Consider the following 23,044-nt stretch of genomic DNA (forward strand, 5'->3'; position numbering starts at 1 on the left):
TGAGAACTATGGGTGTCTTCCTTGAATTTTATTGGTGAAGGGTGCTCGTATAAAAGCATCCTGCTCCTTCGACTTCCTACAATTTCGTTTCTCGCCGTCGATCTTGTCGTTTCGTTATAACCATGCGTATATTAGAATTTTTATTCCTGTTCTCGCTTAACGCGTTATTCTACGCGTGTCTCGCGAAACCGGCCGAAAAATTATCGAATCCTGGATCTCTGAACCCTGTTCAGCTAATGGAAGTGGTGTCAGTGGATGCTGGTTAGCGAATGATACTTTATTTTCTTTGTTTCGTTCTTTATATGGGAAGAGATCGATGAAACTCGAGATTGGTGACATTTTATAGATCGAAATAGAGAGCAACGATCACCACAGTTTGGACTTCTAGGAGAAGATTACTCGGATTATTCGGAAGAAGAAGAAGAGCGAACTTTCGATGTCCATAGAAAACATAAACACCATAAACACAAACCAGAAGGTTTCCATGGTCACCCTACTGGTCACTACGGAGGGTACGTACCCCTTTCCATTATCTACTCTGTCGACACTACAAGTTTAATCTGTGAAATTTGATTTGTTAAAAATTAGTTACCAACCTCCGGAGCACTATTACCCACCGTCCACTGGGGGTGGAGGATCCTTCGCCACAGCATCCGCAGGATCCATCGACGCCCATGGGAAACCACACGGTGGACAAAGTCACGCGAATGCACAGAGCGCCAGTTTCAGCTTTGGACCATACTCCGCGACGTTCAGCGTTGCTGAAGCCGCTTCCGGTAGCCAAAGATACTGAAATCGAAAGGTAATTGTCGATTAGAATAATTTTTGAAAGAATAGTATAAGATTTAGGAACTGAAAATCATATGAATATGCGAAATTTAATTATTAGCGAGCCTCTCTCCATGGTCCGCCGTCCGGGGCGGAATGAAACTTAATTTATGAGCTGAGTGTGTTGCTCACGCACCCTCCATTTATTTTATTTTGTTTCTTTTCTCATTTAACCGCGGTTTTTTGGAAAATTTTCCGCGAAAATTTCATTCTCAATCATTATAAGAGCCAAGTTTGCTGGGCAAAGCAAGTTTACTCTCACTCATTCTAAAATATAAAAAGAAAATTGTGTATCATCCATCCACTGTCTATCGAGAATAAGTGTTAATTGACTTTGCACGCGCGTGTAGTCGCAACACGCGTGACGCAACTAAACGACAACACGCGAATCAATTCTTCCTGTAATTCCTTCAGGTGCAAATACCTGAACGTACACGAGTATCTATTTACGAGCCACGAATGCTTGTTAACTGCATCCACTCTAATCAGTCTTTCAGCACCTTTCTCTTTCTTTGAAACGCTAACGAGACTCGTCGAGTATCTATTCATTACATTCATGAAATACAATAAATTCTTTTATATCTGTTTTTATCGCAATAATCATCGAATACCAGAACCATGATAACGATCTTCGTAGGACGATAGGAAACGTTCGGGCAAACGTTCGAACACGTGTGCCACGTATTTCATTGGTCGAAAGGATCTCAAGGCTCCTCGGAAGGGTTAACGAACCTGGCCCATTAGAGATTTACATTATTTTACGAGATACTTCTCTCTCGCCATCGGGAAGAGGGGAACGATCGTGTACGAAGCGGGCCGAACATCTGTCCAATGGGCTGGTTAAATCGAGTGCTCTTCGTTTTTCTCTTTGACAAGTTATATCCTCTTTGTTTTGCTGAAATTTTCCAAATGGAAATTTAAGCGGTTCGACCAGGAGCCTTAGTTTCAATTTAAAGAGAGTCCTCAATCCTAATTACAGAATAATTATTAATTCGTTTATTGTTGAATTTTTCTAAAATTAATTACCAATATTAGTCATCATGGCATTTATGGAAAATGCAAAATAGTGGGATTAACGTTCAATTTAAAGAGAGTCCTCAATCCTAATTACAGAATAATTATTAATTCGTTTATTGTTGAATTTTTCTAAAATTAATTACCAATATTAGTCATCATGGCATTTATGGAAAATGCAAAATAGTGGGATTAGTGAAATAGTATAAATATAAGATTAGAAATGTTTCAAGTCTGAAGTTGAAGTCGAGGCGAGTTTAAATGCAGTCAGGGTATGTTGCATGCAACAACAGGGACTTGATGCTTTCACGAGGCCTAATCTAAAATCTGCATTCACCCGTCTGTTGGTATATACCGTGCATGAATAAGTGTACACACTGTGGAATCACTTGTGACCTTTGACCCTTGCACAGTGACCCTTGAAAGGGAGACTCGAAATGATTTACATACTGGAATTTATTAGCTTCTTACAGGATCGTATATCTGTACGATTGATGCAATTCTAACGATTCCTGATGCAATTCTCCACCGTACAATTCTTGTCATTTTCTTTTCAATTATATTGACTTTCAAAGTTCATTTCATTTCTTTTCAATTGAAATTGTTTTTCAAGCATAAGCTTAGAAAAAGTAGACAATTATCATGATTCTTGAACCACTGCCGGACCGTTGCAAAAGGAAGAAGAATGGCTTGAAATTGCTGGTTGTCAAGCAAAAAACCCGTCTCTGGAGGGTAACTACAGGTGATTTCAAAAGTTTCATCGACAAAATTTCAATGGATCATGAATATATAATCAGTTTGTAAAATTTCAATGAGAATCATTTTTGCTCGAACCTCTGATAAAATTTTTAAAATTAAAATAAACTCTTCCTAAATGGAACGCTTTATTGTCCCATGCAGTTTTCCGAATGTGAAATTTATTTCTCCGAAATTGGGTTACAATTCGAGGAGACGAGCTTCCTCGAGGCAGGCTTTTAAAATCGAATGTTCCGCCGGTGTAGGCGCATTTCGGGATGAAAACAGACCGGTCTCGGCAGGATCGAAGAAGCGTAGCAGCGGTCGTTCCTCTCTTCGGCCACTGGCAATATGGCGTCCAAGGGTCCTTTTAAAACGAGTTAATCCGTCCGTCTGGCCGTCTGCCGATCGCCTGAGAACCAAGAAGATTCATTTTCCCTTTGTCCATTCTTTTTCACACGTACCCCAAAAGGATCTCGGCTCAATGGGACAATGCGAGCGGCTCGGGCGTTTACGACGTTCGTTCTTTTTCTTTTTCTTTCTTTTTTTCGCACACCGTGTCCCACACACATTTGAATAATCAACGCGTAGGCAAACGGTGCGGTGTTTGTCGGAGAGAAAAGAAGAAGGGATGTCATTAAAAAGTGACGCGATACCGCAAGATTGTTGTTGTTGCGTCCAACATGGACCAAGCCTGGACAGATGTTCCTTGTTCTCGTTAGCGGTATATCGCGCTTAGCGACACGGGCACAAGTGAAAAGACGCGTCGCGATTACGTCAGACTTCCTTTTCGTCCTTTTAATTTACTCGTCCTCTGGTTCGTTCACCCTTCGGACAATTCGATAACTCGGGTCCTTTGTACTTTCGAGGGTGGAGAATAATTTTCTTTGGAGAGATTTTAGTTTGAAATCAGTCGATTTCATTAATTAATAATAAACAGATTGGGTTTGGCCTGGAATTCCAAATAATGGAAATTGATCTCCTCAATATTTTAATTTTGAGGGTGGAGAATAATTTTCTTTGGGGAGATTTTAGTTTGAAAGCAGTCGATTTAATTATCTAATAATAAACAGATTGGGTTTGGCCTGGAATTCCAAATAATGGAAATTGGTCCCCTCAACATTTTAATTTCGAGGGTAGAGAATAATTTTATTTGAGGAGATTTTAGTTTGAAAGCAGTCGATTTAATTATCTAATAATAAACAGATTAGATTTGGCCTGGAATCCGAAATAATGGAAATTGGTCCCCTCGACATTCTAAAATTCTGTTTTAAATCTTTTGGAAATGCAAGATAAACAGGGGACGTCGTAAACGAGAAATCCTAATTTTATGATCGAAAGGAAATTTCAGAAAGGAAGATCCTAGAATAAACGAGGGTCTAATGGTCACTTAAAATTTCTTATACAAACTGAATTACCCTCCGAAACAATGACCGATGTATACCTGAGCAGGACTGAAAATGAATTCCTATTTTCCGCAGGTCGTAAATCTACCCCTGACCGACTCTAAGAAGTGCCCGATGTAATTCCATCGGTCGAACCTCGGCCATCCGCAGGCCATCCATTGTTTACAAACATTCTACGTCACTAGGTATAAGTAAATAGCCGGAACGGGCGTGGAAGAGAGGAAACCACCCTCGGTCCTCGAGATTTCCTGGGAGAGCCTGTTCTCCTTTGTCCGTGGCTACCACGTCAACCACCAGATGTTCCCGCGAATAAAACCGAAGAAAATATATGTAGGGAGGAACGAGGAGGACCGAACGATGGAGGAAGAACGGAACATAGGGCTCGAGGATTAACAGCACAAAGGGAGAGGAAAAAGGAGGAGGTCCTGTAACAAAACGAACATCGAAAAAATCGGGACGCGAAGAAGGAGCGTTCAATGACCGGGACCAAGAGGGCACACGCGATATCTTCGATCCAGCTGCAATCATCTTCATCCTCCTGATTAATGACCACCCTCTTGTACGATAATATTAGCAAGTTGTACAAAATTTCTGCAATTTAATAAATTAATTCAAAGATTAATATTTTAATTGAAAATTATGGAGATCCTCAATTTAGAAATTAATATTCTTCATTTGTCTCCTTCTAATATCATCTTATCTTCAAGAACACGTAAATAAAAATAATTGATCTCGAATGGAATTTGCAATATTCACTTTTTATTCTCGACATTCAGGTATCTTTAATTTTATTCGACTGCGAAGGGTGGTTAAAGGGGGTTCGTTAAAGGTCCGTCCTTTAGTATCGTTCACCCTCTTGTACGATAATATTAGCAAGTTGTAATTTTTATAGAATCCTCTTGTAGAAAATTTCTGCAATTTAATAAATTAATTCAAAGATTAATATTTTAATTGAAAATTATAGAGATCCTCAATTTAAAAATTAATATTCTTCACTAGTCTCCTTCTAATATCATCTTATCTTTAAGAACACGTAAATAAAAATAATTGATCTCGAATGGAATTTGCAATATTCACTTTTTATTCTCGACATTCAGGTATCTTTAATTTTATTCGACTGCGAAGGGTGGTTAAAGGGGGTTCGTTAAAGGTCCATCCTCTAGTATCGTTCACCCTCTTGTACGATAATATTAGCAAATTGGATTTTTTATAGAATCCTCTTGTAGAAAATTTCTGCAATTTAATAAATTAATTCAAAGATTAATATTTTAATTGAAAATTATAGAGATCCTCAATTTAAAAATTAATATTCTTCATTTGTCTCCTAATATCATCTTATCTTCAAGAACACGTAAATAAAAATAATTGATCTCGAATGGAATTTGCAATATTCACTTTTTATTCTCGACATTCAGGTATCTTTAATTTTATTCGACTGCGAAGGGTGGTTAAAGGGGGTTCGTTAAAGGTCCGTCCTCTAGTATCGTTAAGTATTGTTTAGTCGTGACTGGACACGCAAAGAAGCCTCGTTCTGAGCAATGGACCAGTCCTTCGGGTCCATTTGAACATAAAGTCCAGATCCTGTATAAGAGTGAGAACGAGAAGGGGAAGAAAAAATGAAATAGAAAGTGGTCTGTCCGGTGCAACGATCTACAGTACGTGGACGTGGTCGAGGCGCCTCCTCCTGGACCCTTACCACCGAGACCTGTTCCTGTTCACCACGTCCTATAGCAAAGCTACGATGCTCTCTTCAAGCCTTCCGCGGCATTGTGCTCGCATTTCTCGTGCGGTTGTCGACTCGGAAAGTATCTTCTGGTTAAGTCGTCGGTAAGTCGAACTGTTCACCAACAGCATCTTCGTTCCACCATTTTTCCATTTCTTGGATATCTTTTATAGAAACTCTCGGTATAACACTTATAATCGTGTTTAATTACTTTTCATCGAATTCCTCTTCTTAATACGTTCACTTCCGCGGTGAAAATGGAGTCGGACACCTTGAAGATCTATTTAGTAAGGAAATAAGCATTTCAAATTCAAGCTTTCACTTTTTATCCCGAGACCTAGATCGTTGGTGATCCATGGGAGTGAAGGTGTTAAAGAGGTACTGCTTTGTCCAGTGACGTTTAATATGTCAGCTTGTTGATTGTGAGAAGAGATTCAGTTTTTCTCTTATTGCGGAGGATTCTTCGGGAAATTGAGTAAATGTCAAAGCATCGTTGATGCAAAAATGTCATCGATTTTTTATTGACATACTTTCGAAACGTGTCATAGTCTAGTATTGCAAGTTTAGGAATACTAAATTTCATGTAAAATTATTATTAATTTTTTTATCGTTTGCAGGTTACAAAAATTTCGGCCCTCCTCTTCAAAAGCAAATCAAGACGGAAAATGACCAATTTCCTAGCTCTGTCGGTGATCGCACTGGCATGCGTGATCGTCAACGGTCAGCAAACGTCAGATCAGAAACGTAAGTAAAACTCGTGTCGGACGAAAATGTTTACGCTTAATGAATAATTAATGAGGATCGATCGGGAAGTCGTCGGTGACAAACGGAGTGTCTTCTATCCTCGCTCCGAGGCGGTGTAAATTAACGCCTGTTCATTGTGGTCTCGCGTGCAACCATAATACCGCTGGATGATTCATTTTACACCGTTTCATTGTCCTTATTGTTTTACAGAACGATAAAGTTTCAGCTGTTCTTTCAAGGAATTATGTAAACGAATACGTTCGAGGAGAAACCGAGAAAGAAAATACCTGCGCTGCTTTATCGTTTCACAGTCATTGAATTAAGGACTAAATAATTGATTAATATTTTTGCAGCTGTTTTTGGACAGACATTCGATGAAATCGTAGTGTCATCGGATTTAAACGTTAGGAGAAAGTCCAAGGAAAATCGTCAGGGTAAAACGTTGTTTAACATACCTTCGCTCACCACCGGTCCCCCTGAAAAATCCACTGCAGTCGCGGCGAGGTTCACTGCCAATGATGGCAGTCAAGTCACCTCTGAAAATAGTCAAACAAAACGGGAAATTTCAAATTTAGAAAAAAGGTAAGCACATGATTTATTTTTTGAAATAGAATAGTCAACGAGTAGACGATTATTTATGGAGGGTTATTGCTTTCAGGTATTTCGACATGGACGTCGCAGCATACCTGTTGAAATCTCGGAAACGATGAAAATTCCACCCCGAGGACAACCGCACGATCCTCACACACCCATTCCGACCATACCTTTCGACCCAATTTCGGACCATGGCTCATGTAACAAAAAGGATAATAAAAATTTTCTGTGTCACAGCAATGCTCTTGATATTTCATTTTCACCTATACCCAAATAAAAAGAAAATTATAATGTTAATAGTTAAGAATCAACCCCTTAGGTGTCTCCCAAAAATTTTTATAAAATATTCTAACTAAACTGGAAAATTTTTTAACTTAAGATTCAACCCAGATCCAGTTAATTGCAAATTAATTCCGGAATGTAGATCGAGGTACAAAGCGAAAGGTGCTTCGAGTCGTGGCAAAAGATGGCGCGAGCGTTCTTGTTTGAAATTTCGAATAATCCGAGGCTCGTTACGAATGCACCCTTACTGCGTTCGTCACGATTCCACGATGCGCTGGCGGCGAATTGTCAGGCATTCCGTGTCCGCGAGCGAGCTGAAAAAATCGGTTGCGCTGAAATATGGGAGAGCGTGCTCAAAAGGCAGCCGCCATCGCGATCTTCATGCGATGATGCACCGCGCAGATCTACCGCGCCGCGAATCACGTGACTCGGCCGCTGGCACGTGACACGCACGTCCAAAATCCTCGTGGGACTCCCTTCTCCGTACCGTGTAGCCCCCTTTTCCTTTCTTTTTTTCTCTTCGCGTTTTCGAGCGAAACCGTCGAATATTTCACTCGCTCCCACGATTCCTCCTCTCGACCTTTAACCCTTCCGCCCTGTTACTGCAATCGGATTCTTCGGGGGTTTAAAACGCATCTATGTTGGATTTAAAGTTGGCTCATTTAAAGGATAATCATTTTGAATTAAAATTAAAATTACTCTTCCTAAATTAAAATTAAAATTATTCTTCCTAAATTAAAATTAAAATTACTCTTCCTACATTAAAATTAAAATTATTCTTCCCAAATTAAAATTAAAATTACTCTTCCTGAATGAAAATAAAAATTATTCTTCCTACACTAAAATTAAAATTATTCTTCCTAAATTAAAATTAAAATTATTCTTCTTAAATTAAAATTAAAATTACTCTTCCTGAATGAAAATAAAAATTATTCTTTCAAAATTAAAATTAAAATTTCTCTTCCTGAATTAAAATTAAAATTACACGTCCTGAATTAAAATAAAAATTATTCTTTCAAAATTAAAATTAAAATTTCTCTTCTTGAATTAAAATTACAATTATTCTTCCTAAATTAAAATTAAAATTACTCGTCCTGAATTAAAATAAAAATTATTCTTCCTACACTAAGATTAAAATTATTCTTCCTAAATTAAAATTAAAATTACACGTCCTGAATTAAAATTACTCTTCCTAAATTAAAATTAAAATTACTCTTCCTACATTAAAATTAAAATTATTCTTCCCAAATTAAAATTAAAATTACTCTTCCTGAATGAAAATAAAAATTATTCTTCCTACACTAAAATTAAAATTATTCTTCCTAAATTCAAATTAAAATCGCTCTTCCTAAAGATTTTAAATGGTACAAAATTACATTCGTAAAATGAAATTTCTAGAACGACTGGGTTGTCCGCGAGCCCCGTAGGCGCCGGTCAGACGATCATGTGAACTTGCGATCGTAAATCAACGTCCCCGAGGATATTGATAACACTGTAACAATGTCAAATCAAAAGCACGATGAACACTTAGTTGCATCAGCGTTCGCTTACCAGTCCGTCCACGGATCCACCATAAAATATATAGTGCTAGCTGTGCATGAAACGCGGAATACGAGATTCCTCCCTTGAATGAATAAAATCTCTTGTTCGACGTGATCGTTCTGGTTGTTCCAACGAATTAGCAATCACGGCCAACGGCTTAGACGTAAATCAAAATCTTCAGGGACTTCCTTTCTAAACGATCTCCCGAATCACGATCCGGAAATGTGATCACGTACCGACGAATAAGGATACCCAGCTCGATTCCGATCGATTTTCAATAGGCTGACGCAAGACGAGCAGCTGCGTCTACGGGCAGATCTCGTTTCGCAATCGGGATGCAGAATTCGTAGCCTCCCGGCCGTTTATGTCGGCCGACTATACACCTGCGACTATTTTATGTCTTCCACGGAAAGCCAACACTGTAAATTCCAATCAGCTTGTTTCGCTAAATCGGTCCTCTGACTGCTGATCAGATAGTTGGAATAGAAAAGGCATTAAGGAGATGAGGGTGGTTTTATCTATTCTTGTGAAATCGATTCTTAGATGCTTATATAATAATAAAAGACACCAAGAAAATGGGTTGAAATCGATTGAAGATAACGTAGATTGTTATTATTATTCTTGTTGAACACGCTGGGCACTTAGTCCTCAAAAAACCATTGTACCCAATTGCGATAGGGGTATATATCGGTAATAATCGATATTTTTAATTAGCGAGAATTTAATTTGTCTTCGATTCAAGATATCTTAAAATTGAAAATTCTATTTATAAGCAATGACAAATAATTTTAATAGGAAAGTTACCGGTATCCTTCCTATTCTTAGAAGCGGGTATATATCGGTAATAATCGATATTTTTAATTAGCGAGAATTTAATTTGTCTTCGATTCAAGATATCTTAAAATTGAAAATTCTACTTATAAGCAATGAAAAATGATTTTAATAGGAAAATTGTTTACCGGTATCCTTCCTATTCTTAGAAGCGGGTATATATCGGTAATAATCGATATTTTTAATTAGCGAGAATTTAATTTGTCTTCGATTCAAGATATCTTAAAATTGAAAATTCTATTTTATAAGCAATGACAAATAATTTTAATAGGAAAGTTACCGGTATCCTTCCTATTCTTAGAAGCGGGTATATATCGGTAATAATCGATATTTTTAATTAGCGAGAATTTAATTTGTCTTCGATTCAAGATATCTTAAAATTGAAAATTCTATTTATAAGCAATGAAAAATGATTTTAATAGCAAAGTTACCGGTATCCTTCCTATTCTTAGAAGCGGGTATATATCGGTAATAATCGATATTTTTAATTAGCGAGAATTTAATTTGTCTTCGATTCAAGATATCTTAAAATTGAAAATTCTACTTATAAGCAATGAAAAATGATTTTAATAGGAAAGTTGTTTACCGGTATCCTTCCTATTCTTAGAAGCAAAGGAATAGCGAGCACTGCTTATTGTTAATTCAACAGAGCAAGCTCATCCACGCCGTTGAACAGGATACGCGTCTAGCAGGATACGCGTTACAGCTAGTATACGATACAAAACACCTGTCTCCTCCGTTTTATCTTGGAAATTTGCAAGATGAACGCAATCCATGGGCGAGATGTAACGCGGTCTTTCAACCCATCCACCTGGTCTTACCTGTTTGCTCTTCGTGATTCGTGTTCAAATAGGAATTGCTACAACACGTGTTTCAGGATCTATCGGGAGTCATCGTCCTTAAACGGGAAAATGATTCGACAAAAGAAAATAATGAAAAAAAAAAAAAGAAAAGAAAAGAAAAAGAACGAATACGTATACCGGAAATCACCAATGTGTACACGTCAAATCGGTGACGAACAACGTGTTCGTGTGGAAAATATTTCCGTCGCGTGGCGTTTTTTACGCGAGATGAAAATTTTTACAGAAATACTGCATCCGTTCGGCGGCCGTGAGATGTAAAATTATTTGCACGGTCAGAATCATTCTGAGAAACGATCTTGAATTAAACATACACACTAACCAACCGCAGTGATTTCTATTGAATCGTAGATCATCCGGGCAGTGGATTAGAAAATCAAAAAAATTTAAGTACCATACGTGCCTTTGCTAGTAATCCTCTAATTTCTTCCCGGAAACTCGATGCCAGCTTGGGTGCGCCCATTTCCTGCGAACAAACATTAAAATTGATCATTTACATTATTTAATAAAAAAAAAAATCATCCCCAAGATTTAATGAATTTTGAAACACAATTAAAATTAAGAAAGGAATCTTTAAGAAGATAGTAGACGTGGAAATGAATTTTTTTAATCAACGTTCGTGTAGACTGGAAGGTACACATCAGGGTTGAAAATGAGGTTGGATTGCAGTTTTCCGGGTAATTGATCTCGACTATTTTATCGGATAAATCAAGGTCGGAGAACGAGGTCGATATCACGTGGCGTTACAAAGTTATGGCCATTTTAAAAAATCACAATTATTCCAAAATTTTCCGATAATTTCGAATCCAAAAAATAACCTAACCCAACCCAACTTATCAGCTAGAAAAGCTAGTCTTTAACTTAGCTTAGCTTAGTTCTCCTTAGCTAGAAAAGCTAGTCTTTAACTTAGCTTAGCTTAGCTTAAAATGGCCATAACTTGGTAACGCCACGTGATATCGATCTCGGGACGCTTCCTATCGCCTTCTCCGACCTTGATTTATCCGATAAAACAGTCGAGATCAATTACCCGGGAAACTGCAATCTAACCGAAAATGATAATGTCGAACATGTGTCTCGCGATGTCGATGACGAAGAGGATCGAACGTAGCGCAGAAACGATACGATTGTCTCACGTTTCGACAGTTGCCGCACGTGAGCAGACGGACGTGTCCGATTCAGTATGCCACTGCGCAGCACGTGTAACTCGACATGGTCTTCATCTTGATTCAATGCGTGGGGCTGTCCACGAAAACAGGAGCCACCTTACCTGCTGAGAACCGAGCGATCGTCTGGCTATGCTCGTTTCGCGACAAATAAGCGAACGATCAGCTGCATACCTGATTTATTTCACCGATTCGACAAATTAGATGTCGATCGAATTCGTCTTCGATCGAACAAAAATTCCAGATTTCAAGAAATCGTTTCTTCTTCCTTTGGGTTGGTTAAAGGGGAGTTTGATATTCAGTTTTCATCATCTTCTTGAACGGACGGCTTCATACAAATGCCATCCAGGCATCTTTTATGCATTATTCGTGTTCAAGAACGGGTTAGCATTTTGCACAAGATTAGGTATGTGAACAGAGTTTTCGGGAGAGTTTGTATGGATTAGTGTATTTCTTTCCGTTCTGCCTCTTTAACATTTTTCGCTCGAACCTGATGCATCCTTGCACTCGTTTCTTTCCTTTTTCTTTTTGCACTGCGAGATGACAGAGCGCATAGCTATGCAGTTAAGTGATTCGAGAACAATGAACTTTTCTTGAATTTTTCAGAGGACATTTGGTATTTTAATTAAAATTTAGAATGGCACCGATTTTACCATTCTAATAATAAATGTCACTCCCGATCGATTTTAATATTTCCAAGCTTCCTGTCGTAGCCTTTTTCCGCTTCGTCATCCTTGATACCGATAACCGAATATTCATATCGCAGACTTACGTAGGACCATCCGCAGTTCATTACTATTCTGACCCAAATCGAGGCCCCTAATGAGTTGTTAATTAACCGAACGAAACGGTACCGTCCGGTTCCGCTCGAGGATCCTGTCGCAGAGGTTAAACGTTTAGAATTACTACAAGCTTAATCGCTATGAAATAATTCCGCAATCAGACGAGGAAATTAGGTCTTTAATGATTTTTTGGTTAGATTGCAGTTTCCCGGGTAATTGATCTTAACTATTTTATCGGATAAATCAAGGTCGGAGAAGACGATATCACGTGGCCTTACAAAGTTATGGCCATTTTAAGCTAAGCTAAGCTAAGGAGAGGAGAACTAAGCTAAGCTAATTCAAAGGCTAGCTATTCTAGCTGATAAGTTGGGTTGAGTTATTTTTCGGATTCAAAATTATCGGAAAATTTTTGAAAAATTGTAATTTTTTAAAATGGCCATAACTTTGTAACGCCACGTGATATCGACCTCGTTCTCCGACCTTGATTTATCCGATAAAATAGTCGAGATCGATTACCCGGGAAACTGCAATCCAACCGATTTTTTGAGAAATGGAACCTATGCTTTCTAGGCTCGAAATTCAGACGCAGTTGTGACGATGGTGGAAAATGACGGAAAACAATGGAAAACGGCCAAACAAAGGGATTCCTGAAGACGGATGGTTCGAATGACTGACGCAGAAACGATCGGACGAACGTTGAATTCCATTATTATGGGACTTGCATCATCGGTTTACATGCGGTGATCTTTGCAACCACGCGATTGACGAATGGACGCGGATTTTCTGCTTGTTTACGAGCTTTCGCCGATACAAATCCTCCTCTCGCACTCTTCGTTCTGTTAACCCTTTGGAGCCCAAGCGATTTCCTATGCAGTTCAATTATTTTTCTATCGAAAGGTTCAGGCTTTTTGCTGGAACAGCGACGAGAAAAAGGAGGGTACGAAGTGTTGTTACTACCCAGAAACGAGTTGTCTTGTATCTAGGCAACTATAGGTCTGGCAGTAGCGTACGCACGATGAATTTAAACGCGGGAACAATGAACTGATTTCTGTGCCCTCTTCGAACGGGACGATTCGCGAAACGAGATCGTTCACGGGGTCATCGAACCGGGCCACGTATCCTCGAAACAGTTGAGAGAAAATATGCAACTGTGCTTGGAATTTTGTCCAACTAGTCGGTTCTAGGTTCGGGTAATAGAAACTCGTTGATTTATGAATCGTTTATTTTTGGAAGAGAAAAAGATTTTAGAAATGGTTCAGTTTAATCAAAGTTGAAAACACGCAGGGATAAAGGGATTTTAATATATGTATATATAACCTCGTTTTACTCCGTTTGTTTATGATAATTCGTCGTGAGAAATGGCAAAGAGTAAGTAGAAAGATGCAATTGAAATGTTGACGAGGCATCGCGAATCCAGCTGCATCCGAGCGGAACGATCGTTCGTTCTCTGAGCGAGGTAGATGTGCTGGTGACCGTTTTGCGTCGCCTGGTCACGCTCGAAAATACGATATGCGTGACTTGGAAAACGGTGCGTTTCGAGGTTGATTCATGAAATCGTACGAATTCATGAAGTATTCACGGCCTGATAGCGGTACACCGACCAGACGATTCCACCGCAGACGAATTTATCTCTTGGACGAACGGAAATTAATCAATTCCTTTCCTTATCATTAAGGATTTAGTATACTTGTCAAGCGTTCGGCTGAAATTTACGCTTTTTTTGGGGTAAAAGAGTAAGGATGGGGGGAGGAACCATGGCGTAGGTTTTTCTTGAATAAGGGTAAGGATGGGAGTAAGAAGCAATCACTATTTACGTAGGCTTTTCTTGACTAAGAGTAAGAATGGGGCAAGGGCTTCTGGGAGAGTTTAGAGCTTAGAACTTTTGGAGAATTTAGGACCAATAGGGAGCCTAGGGTCGAGAGCCTACAGTGGTCCTAAGGAGAGCCTAGAACCTAAGAGTCTAGAACCTAGAGCCTAGAGCCTAGAGCCTAGAGCCTAGAGCCTAGAGCCTAGAGCCTAAAATCTAAGAGCCTAGAGCCTAGAATCTAAAAGCCTAGAGCCTAGAGCCTAGAATCTAAGATCCTAGATCCTTGAGCCTAGAGCCTAGAGCCTAGAGCCTAGAGCCTAGAGCCTAGAGCCTAAAGCCTAGAATCTAAGAGCCTAGTGCCTAGAATCTAAGAGCCTAGAGCCTAGAATCTAAAAGCCTAGAGCCTAGAGCCTAGAATCTAAGATCCTAGAGCCTAGAGCCTAGAGCCTAGAGCCTAGAGCCTAAAATCTAAGAGCCTAGAGCCTAGAATCTAAAAGCCTAGAGCCTAGAATCTAAGATCCTAGATCCTTGAGCCTAGAGCCTAGAGCCTAGAGCCTAGAGCCTAAAGCCTAGAATCTAAGAGCCTAGTGCCTAGAATCTAAGAGCCTAGAACCTAGAATCTAGAGCTTAAAGCCTAAAGCCCAGACCTTAGAGCCTAGAGTCTACGAGCCTAGACCCTAGAGCCCAAGTAGAGCCTACAGCTTAGAGCCTAGACCCTTTGGAGAACCTAGAAGCAAGAGGAAGCCTAGAGCCAAGAGTCTAAAGCGGACCTAAGGAGTGCCTGGGGTTAATTAATTATACAGAACTAAAATTTCTCTGTTTTAGCAGAAAAACCGAGGAAGGGACAGTGACACGCGAAGGCGGATCTGTCTGCGGCCGTTAAAAATTCAGACCACGATCGTCTCGGCCACCGCCATTGGACTCTTACGGACTTTTGATCATCCCCAAGAATTATCGTCGCCTCTGACCAGTCATACCCGCAGACGTTCGAATGTGTATGACTGACATAATGTTAATATTAACGGGTTACGTCAAAGAGACGTCATTAACCGTACCGGGTGATGGTGATTGCAAAACTACATCCGCAACCTTCTAGCGACAAAAATAGCCACTTGATCGATGGTGCATCGATTGAAAATAATCTACCATCGAAAAACTTCCTGTCTCAATCTTATTCTGTGCAAGGAATAATTTATGAATAATTGGAACGTATCATCATCTAATAAGGGATGATTCAACCCCCTAGGTAAACGAATGACATTCTTGGAAGAAAGGGGTCATGGAATGGTAGAAAAGGGAGAGAATAAAAATTCTGGTAAGACCATGGGTGGAGAGAATCAGTGGAAAGCATCGTTCCTTGGATCCAGCTTATTTATAGAACGATTGAAAATGTATGAACCTCTATGTTATTCTGACGTTAGATCCTTTCTATCAGGCTACGATCTCGGTGAATCATAATCAATCAGTCTGATCTTAGAAAAGAAAAGGAAACTGTCCACATTGACTCTTGTCGTCGTTTATCAAACTGTATGTTCATTGACGTCGTGCGTTGTTTCTTATTCTTATTTTTCATCTTAAATTAAATTTACAAAAATCAATCACTTTTCCGATGCTGATTCTTAATCCTTGAGGTATATATAGTACACTCAGATTCTAAGTTAATATTATCTTGGAATTCCCAAAATTCCTAATTTCAGAATTTTAATTAAATTGAAGTTCACGTTCAAGCTCCATATTTGAATTTACATACATCCTCGTTCTACGTGTCCGAAAATTTCCAACAATAAAATGGCCTTCATCAAGGATACCACGTGCTGCAAGGCGATCAATCGAATTTAGAGGGATCGCAATTAATGCGTTCGATTCAACATGGATCCAATCAAAAATGACGATCACGTATCGTTGAACGATGCGCACGTTTGCGTTACGACGATTCTGTTGGGTACGAGGCAACCACCTGACGAACGATGGTGGGGAACCAGAGGGGTACCATATCCCCGTTCTTCTGTCTTGGATCCGACCGATCCATCCCATAGCCTGTGTCATCGTTCGCCCATCCCATCCCATCCCCCTTCGTGATCCTAGCTCCTGGTATAAAAGCAATTGCGCATTCGAGGATACCAGCATCGTGCAAAAAGTCCGCGAACCAGGTAGACCCAGCTGATAAAACCAGGTGTCCAGTGCTTCCATTATTCACGAGTCTCTACTGGTTACCGGAAGCAACGGTGTTCCGAAGGAAGATTCGTTCCAAGGAGTTATATCCTGCTTCATTGGAGTTTAATTATCGTACGGTCTTCGAGGATGGCGCAGTGGATGAGCTTCGTCCTGTTCGTCGTGGCGACGACGATCGCGGTGACGGAGTCTAGGGCTATTCCTGCCGAGCCTAGTAAGTATTTTCCGTTAATCTATTTTTAAGACCTAATCATGAATCCTTGCCAAATGATTTCTTTTACCGAGACCATCCAAGTGGCTTATAAAATTTCAATTCCATTTTCATTTAATTTTCCCACCAAAGTTTCAGTAATGCTAGACCCGTACGGCAACCCCATAGTCTTCCTCCGCGAGAAGAGGACAGCGGTCCACCCGTACCCTCACAGAGCCATGATGTTCACCGGCTACTACAGACCGGTGCGACGGTCTAATCACGCTGGCCAAGCGACAGGTGTGTTCGCTCAAGGTAACGCGGTGAGCGGGGAGGCCTTCTTCGGTGGCATGCAGGCGCCACACTTGAAGAACGGCCCGGAACCGATCGAAGAACCGGAAGTCTCCAGCGCGGAGGCTCAGGCTGCGCCAGAGCCGGAACATTCCTACGACGAGCAGGAGCAGACTCAGGTGCAGGAACACGAAGGTTACCAGCCGGAGCACCATCATTATCATCAGGAGGAGGAACATTATCCTCAAGAAGAGGAACAGAATCATCAGGAAGAGGAGGAACATCACAAGCAACATTTACCTCCTGCTCAGGTAAAATAAATTTCATTTAGAGATAGGGTGAAGGTTTTTGAAAATTTAATTTAGAAATAGGGCGAAGGTTTCTGAAAATTTAAGTTAGAAATAGGGTGAAGGTTTTTGAAAGTTTAATTTAGAAATAGGGTGAAGGTTTCTGAAAATTTCATTTAGAAATTGGGTGAAGGTTTTTGAAAATTTAAGTTAGAAATAGGGTGAAGGTTTTTGAAAGTTTAAGTTAGAAATAGGGTGAAGGTTTCTGAAAATTTAAGTTAGAAATAGGGTGAAGGTTTTTGAAAATTTAATTTAGAAATAGGGTGAAGGTTTCGGAAAATTTAATTTAGAAATAGGGTGAAGGTTTTTGAAAATTTCATTTGCAAATAGGGTGAAGGTTTTTGAAAATTTAAGTTAGAAATAGGGTGAAGGTTTCTGAAAATTTAATTTAGAAGTAGGGTGAAGGTTTCTGAAAATTTAATTTAGAAGTAGGGTGAAGGTTTTTGAAAATTTAATTTAGAAATAGGGTGTAGGTGTTTGAAAATTTGAAAATTTTATACAGGAACAACCGGAACCGGAACCAGCCCCAGTGTACACCACAGAGGCAGCCCCGGTGACTCCAGCAGAAGAGCCTGTTCACACGGTTCCAGAAGTGGTTACTAATCGTCCGAAAGTTCAACAAGGGAAGAAAACTAAGAAGACACCGGTAGTAGTGGAGGAGGAAGACGACGACGAAGAATACGACGATGAACCATCGGTTCCTTTCATTCCTTTCAAGGGAAACCGTCGCCGACAAAATTACCCGAATTTGAATAACTTCTTCCCGATGGTGTTCAGCTTTCCTGGAGGATCATCCCGGTCTGGAGCCCCTGGATCTCCTCCAGGAGCGGTGACTGCGATTGCTAATAGTTATTCTACTGCTAAAGGAGGCGTTGCTAGTTCAATAGCAACCGCTTATGGCGGATCTCCTAATGGGTAAGCTTAATTAATTCAAATAATTTTCATCTATTTCCTCATCTTCAAGATTTCAACGGGTTAAAATGATTGTTTCAATAGGAAAAAACGACCTGCACCGACGTCCGAGGAATAAACGAGGCTAGACAGGTGAGCTGCCTCTCGATACCGTTAAAATCAATATTCCACGCGACATTAATATGCAGACAGGACAGACCTCTTTTAATCGTCACGGCGGTGAAAAATCGACCAGATAATCGCCTGATTGTGAGAGAAACAGAGAGGAGGTCCTTAGATTTAACTCTTGTCTCGTGAAACAAGTAGAGATACTTAATCAAATTATGCCAACCCTTTACGATCACCTATTATTATAATTAAGTTAATTATAATTGATTAATCTTAAATTCAAAAATGTTTCTCTTATGAAAAATCGATATTTTACCATTAGAATAATTAATTTCCTTTTTAATCATTAGATTCTTAGCTCGTAAGGTGAGGATTTTTAATAATAAATCAAACGGACAAGTGCAATATTAAGTCGATCGTTGAAAGGGTTCGCATCATTGTTGAAACGTTACTGCCATAAATTTTAGACGAGAAATCGATCGAAACTGATCACGCGATTGTAGTATAGCTCGTAGATCTGCGTTAGAGAATAGCTTGCGAATCCTCAGCACTGCTGAGGTTCCATGATAAATTCTATCGAGAATTATTGTTACTGCCGAATGTTAGGATTATTTTCAAAATAAAAAGAAACGATCAATCTTATTCGATGTAATTTTCTCTATCCTCTCACTTTCCTATATTTCAAATGGTTCATTTTCTAACGAAATCTATTTTTAACTTTTTATTATATTTGAAAAACAAAGTCAGAGAGCAAAGCACTCAAAATCAAAGTCAAACACTTTTAGGATGCTGAAGAGTACGGTTTTACCACTGACGTAATTAGGGAGAAGAACGTGAAACGCGACACGAAGGAGCTCGAATTGATTCGGCAAACATACGTGTTAGACGGAATCGTCTCGTTCTATCCTTGAAATGATGTGTACAAAACAATTAGTCATATAATTCTTACATTGACAACACTGGTGTGATTCATTGTACGCATGTTTCACGTTATCGTGGAATCTTTCTGCTCTACGATTTCAAAATTTCCTGTCACCCATTGTCATTGCCAGACAACGATTATAGTACAATAATCAAAAAATAATTTTCGTTTTTTAACATACCGTCCGGAGGTGGAATTTTCTATGATCACTTTTACTTATCGTTTCGCGATGACTCTGATTGCAGCAGTTTGCATAAATTATTATAAATAATAGTGACGAAGCCTGGTGCATCGTGGCCTTCGAAGTGGAAATCTTTAAAATGATATGAATAAAACATTGTTGAAGAACACTTGATTTTTTAAATGCAATAATCAGCTCTAAATATAAACGCTGATGAAGAAGAAACATCGACTAATAAAACAGAGCAGATCTAAATGAGACTAAAGTGAACAATGAAAGACATTTCTTTTTGTACTTTATCGTTCACAAAGAAATATTGAAATATTGTTGTATCATCGTTACTTTGTCGTTCATTCTTGAAAATCGTCTGCACATCAAACCGTGTCTATCACCTTCACGGAAGACAAGGATCGTCCGTGCTAATGAGATACGACGATTCTCAGTGAAGAATACTCGTTTCGTATCTGTTGGGGCATCCCAGAACGTTCCCGGTTACATTATATAAAGGATCGACCTCTTGATCTCCGCATAGTCATTTCCCACTCGATCCTCGAGGGAGTTTGTTATCCGAACAGCGAGTCGCGGGAAAACATGGAAAAATTCGTCCTGATAGCGTTCGCTGCCATCCTGGCGATCGCCTTTGCCTATCCAGCTTCCGAACAAGGTATCAAAAATTTCCAAATTTCTAAATCATTTAGAAGTGAAAAATTTTGAAGGCAGTGGAATAATTTTTGTCTATTTTTAAATTCAGGCTCCGTGTTAACTTTAGTATTTATTTTAGAAGAAGTCAAGAAAATATAGAATTTAAAAAATTTTTTTTAAATTACTTTGCTCAGAAATTTATTTCATAAATTTTCTATTTGATTCTTGAAAATAAACTGATTAACATCTCGAATGGTATCAAGTGCGCTTCATTAACACCTGTCACAAATCATTTTAAACACTCCAACTTTAATTCTAGAAACACCGTTGCCGAGGATGGCAAGAGAAGCAAAGGCAGATCCACATTATGGTGGTGTGGGTGGCGTGGGTGGTATCGGGATCATTGGGGGATTTAAAGTAGGTGGTTTCGGTGGATACGGGCATGGTTACCCTTATCGCGGCTATGGACGCGGATACGGTGGTCATGGATATGGTGGTCATGGATACGGTCATGGATACGGTGGTTACCCTAGTTACGGTGGTGGTTATGGTGTTCCATATGGAAGCGCATCGTATGCTAGTGCGCAAGCTGGGTAAATACCCTTTAATTTATCAATTATTAAAATAAAATCCTCAGATTTAATTAGAAATTCACAATTTCTTCTCTATTACAGCTCTATTGGATTTGGACGATAAGGAATTAGAATTTTGAATAAATATATTTGTACAATAAATTTTTCTACTATTATTCCCGAACGAATTTTATTTCTTTAACATCCCTCTCTTATTTAATCCTTTCATCACCTGAATCTAAATGAACCATTTTAATTAGCAGCAAATAATATTCTAGTTCGCGATAAGTTTACACGTCTCGATGTAAGTTAACTGTGGGTTCGATTTCATTCGGATGTTTGGGAAAATTGTTTAAGAAACATAGCATACCGTTGTTCATTTAATCAAGCAACATCAGTGCTATAAAATCGACTGCTCTATCAGAGGCGTTCATTTAACGCAACACCATCGTTGACCACTGATTCTTTCGTAATTATTCAAGATAGAGGGTGAATAAACCATGAAGTGTTTAGTGATTCTTTTAATTACTCTGCAAGTGAGTTTAATTGAAAATCGAAAATTTATGTTTTTCTTAAAAATCATTATTAAAACTCTATTTGTGTTACAGTTTCACTATGGTTTGTTCGCTAAATTGGAATCGAAAGGTAAGGAAGGACAGCTGCATAAATTAATTTTCAATTAATTAACCTGTTGCACGGTGTCTTTTGCTTCTTTTTAAATTAAGAAAATCAAACAGAGGTGGACCAGCAGAGAAGTGCCCGAGTGCACAGGGTTTCCGAATACCCTGAAGGTCTCCTTACAAAGTACACCATGAACCAAGGATCGTCTGAACAATTTTCATCAGGAACTCAGAAGATTCTTCAGACATTTTCAGAGAAACTTCAGTCTACCCTTCCGGATTTGAATGATCTCATTCAACGCGAGGCAAGAGAATGTTTCTAAAAATTATTGAAATTTAATTTTTAAGATTTATCATTCAAGATCATTGAACTTGGTAATCCAGGCACAGCTGTTCAAAGAATTGAATGGTATCCTGAAAGAACTGCCTCGAGAGGAGGCGAATAAGTTGAAGAACGTTGATCTCGCGATTAACGAGATGACGGATATATCTTCATCAGCGACGTTCACTAAATCATTACTGAGGAATGCTAATCATCTGAATAATAATCTTTTAAATTCACCGGAGGAGTTAGACATTTATCATCAAGATGGCCAGGATGATGAGAAGCAAACAAAGCCAAGTAATTATAAAATTAATAATGACTACTACTGTTGAGAATAAAAGTAAGAAATTATTTTTCTTAATTTCCTTATTTTTCTTAGGATCATCAGTCTCACAAATTGAATCAACAAATGATGTAGAATTGAAAGCAGTGAAGAACATTGCTCAGTACTTGGACAACGTATTAATAGAAATCCAGAATCATATAACTTATGTTCGTGGTGTGTTCGAGAAACTCTGCAGGTAAATAATGGAAAATTATTGAAAAGATTAAAAATTTGTTAACAGAATTTCAACGTTCCAGGAAACATCATCCCTTCACTCGATTAAATGGAAATAATATGGCGAAATTTGCATCGATGAATCAACCTAAGAAAGTTTCTATACTTTAAACTCATTATTCACTATATTTTTATTTTCAAAAATATATTATTGTATCTTAATTAATAAATATTGGTATAGTTAAATTATTATTCTTGAACCGAAAGTGTCTGAATCACGAGGGGTGAAACAATACTACCTTTATAAAAGTTTGATCGATTATGTTTGGTAACCGTTGACGACTAAGAAAGAAGCATCGCATTCCTAGTATTTACTCCTTTTTTCCAGGTAAGTTTATTGTTAACACGATTGTTAGGAGGAAATTCTTATCAAATTGGATACCGCCATAGAGAACGTAATAAAACTAGAGAGAAACTCTCGAAAACGAACTGATCTTGTGCACGGTAAGAAACTTTCCACGTTTCCTCTGTAACGAGTTTCCGGCACGCGTTGAGTAGTTCTCAATTTTGCCAGGCTATACGATTCGAATAATGTTGCACTTTCTGAGCTGCCAAAATCTAGGACAAAGTTTCTAGATAAATGGTACACGTGCACAGATAACGAAAAGGTGAATGGAAATGTAGATCACGCAAGGAGATTCAATCTCTATCAACGATTTCAAATTTCTATGCAAATAGGGATTGCAATTTCGATGCATACTAAAGAGATTGTGTGGTAAATTGAAAAAATTTTATCGACGTGAATATAAATGAATAAATCACGAAAGGAATGATATAATTATAAGAATAAATATAATTTATTGGAAAACAATGAAAATTATTCCAATTCATCAAGTCAGATTTCGATCAGCTTTTCCACTATGAAAAGATATTTAATATCAATATTTCTACA

General features: G+C 38.7%; 5 protein-coding genes across 6 annotated transcripts; all 5 read left to right on the forward strand.

Annotated features, from left to right (window-relative positions):
• The first annotated feature begins 122 nt into the window (after positions 1-122).
• Positions 123-4,208, forward strand: LOC114876952. The gene is made up of 4 exons (XM_029188949.2): positions 123-261; positions 347-512; positions 589-802; positions 4,059-4,208. Exons 1-3 carry the CDS (start codon positions 123-125, stop codon positions 791-793), a joined length of 510 nt encoding a protein of 169 aa, XP_029044782.2. The 3' UTR covers positions 794-802; positions 4,059-4,208.
• Positions 4,209-5,705: 1,497 nt separating this feature from the next.
• On the forward strand, positions 5,706-7,284 carry LOC114876940. The gene is made up of 4 exons (XM_029188916.2): positions 5,706-5,810; positions 6,324-6,450; positions 6,804-7,032; positions 7,109-7,284. Exons 2-4 carry the CDS (start codon positions 6,372-6,374, stop codon positions 7,158-7,160), a joined length of 360 nt encoding a protein of 119 aa, XP_029044749.1. The 5' UTR covers positions 5,706-5,810; positions 6,324-6,371; the 3' UTR covers positions 7,161-7,284.
• Positions 7,285-16,448: 9,164 nt separating this feature from the next.
• LOC123987968 (protein tweety) lies at positions 16,449-18,973 on the forward strand. Its single transcript, XM_046286423.1, has 4 exons — positions 16,449-16,697; positions 16,827-17,275; positions 17,814-18,226; positions 18,308-18,973. The coding sequence occupies exons 1-4, from the start codon at positions 16,613-16,615 to the stop codon at positions 18,339-18,341; spliced, it is 981 nt and encodes a 326-aa protein (XP_046142379.1). The 5' UTR covers positions 16,449-16,612; the 3' UTR covers positions 18,342-18,973.
• Positions 18,974-19,951: 978 nt separating this feature from the next.
• On the forward strand, positions 19,952-20,832 carry LOC114876977 (keratin-associated protein 19-2-like). The gene is made up of 3 exons (XM_029188994.2): positions 19,952-20,098; positions 20,396-20,669; positions 20,751-20,832. Exons 1-3 carry the CDS (start codon positions 20,026-20,028, stop codon positions 20,770-20,772), a joined length of 369 nt encoding a protein of 122 aa, XP_029044827.2. The 5' UTR covers positions 19,952-20,025; the 3' UTR covers positions 20,773-20,832.
• A 99-nt stretch (positions 20,833-20,931) lies between these two features.
• LOC114876970 lies at positions 20,932-22,352 on the forward strand. Of its 2 annotated transcripts, XM_029188985.2 has the most exons (6): positions 20,932-21,184; positions 21,257-21,293; positions 21,374-21,573; positions 21,653-21,890; positions 21,973-22,114; positions 22,176-22,352. In XM_029188985.2, exons 1-6 carry the CDS (start codon positions 21,149-21,151, stop codon positions 22,261-22,263), a joined length of 741 nt encoding a protein of 246 aa, XP_029044818.2. In that variant the 5' UTR covers positions 20,932-21,148; the 3' UTR covers positions 22,264-22,352. The 2 variants fall into 2 exon arrangements, with proteins under 2 accessions (XP_029044818.2, XP_029044817.2); XM_029188984.2 differs by having other exon boundaries at positions 20,932-21,293.
• Positions 22,353-23,044: the final 692 nt, after the last annotated feature.

This window comes from Osmia bicornis, chromosome 7, assembly GCF_907164935.1.
Source record: "Osmia bicornis bicornis chromosome 7, iOsmBic2.1, whole genome shotgun sequence".
Taxonomy (NCBI): Eukaryota; Metazoa; Arthropoda; class Insecta; order Hymenoptera; family Megachilidae; genus Osmia; species Osmia bicornis.

Excerpts from the sequence above, each read along its gene's own strand:
- LOC114876952 (XM_029188949.2), top strand. The coding sequence starts at position 123 with ATGCGTATATTAGAATTTTTATTCCTGTTCTCGCTTAACGCGTTATTC. Across the intron at positions 262-346 it reads AGTGGTGTCAGTGGATGCTG|ATCGAAATAGAGAGCAACGA; the intron begins GTTAGCGAATGA and ends GACATTTTATAG. Across the intron at positions 513-588 it reads CCTACTGGTCACTACGGAGG|TTACCAACCTCCGGAGCACT; the intron begins GTACGTACCCCT and ends GTTAAAAATTAG.
- LOC114876940 (XM_029188916.2), top strand. The coding sequence starts at position 6,372 with ATGACCAATTTCCTAGCTCTGTCGGTGATCGCACTGGCATGCGTGATC. Across the intron at positions 6,451-6,803 it reads GCAAACGTCAGATCAGAAAC|CTGTTTTTGGACAGACATTC; the intron begins GTAAGTAAAACT and ends ATATTTTTGCAG. Across the intron at positions 7,033-7,108 it reads ATTTCAAATTTAGAAAAAAG|GTATTTCGACATGGACGTCG; the intron begins GTAAGCACATGA and ends TATTGCTTTCAG.
- LOC123987968 (XM_046286423.1), top strand. The coding sequence starts at position 16,613 with ATGGCGCAGTGGATGAGCTTCGTCCTGTTCGTCGTGGCGACGACGATC. Across the intron at positions 16,698-16,826 it reads GGCTATTCCTGCCGAGCCTA|TTTCAGTAATGCTAGACCCG; the intron begins GTAAGTATTTTC and ends TTCCCACCAAAG. Across the intron at positions 18,227-18,307 it reads TATGGCGGATCTCCTAATGG|GAAAAAACGACCTGCACCGA; the intron begins GTAAGCTTAATT and ends TTGTTTCAATAG.
- LOC114876977 (XM_029188994.2), top strand. The coding sequence starts at position 20,026 with ATGGAAAAATTCGTCCTGATAGCGTTCGCTGCCATCCTGGCGATCGCC. Across the intron at positions 20,099-20,395 it reads CTATCCAGCTTCCGAACAAG|AAACACCGTTGCCGAGGATG; the intron begins GTATCAAAAATT and ends CTTTAATTCTAG. Across the intron at positions 20,670-20,750 it reads TATGCTAGTGCGCAAGCTGG|CTCTATTGGATTTGGACGAT; the intron begins GTAAATACCCTT and ends TCTCTATTACAG.
- LOC114876970 (XM_029188984.2), top strand. The coding sequence starts at position 21,149 with ATGAAGTGTTTAGTGATTCTTTTAATTACTCTGCAAGTGAGTTTAATT. Across the intron at positions 21,294-21,373 it reads CGCTAAATTGGAATCGAAAG|AAAATCAAACAGAGGTGGAC; the intron begins GTAAGGAAGGAC and ends TTTTAAATTAAG. Across the intron at positions 21,574-21,652 it reads ATGATCTCATTCAACGCGAG|GCACAGCTGTTCAAAGAATT; the intron begins GCAAGAGAATGT and ends TTGGTAATCCAG.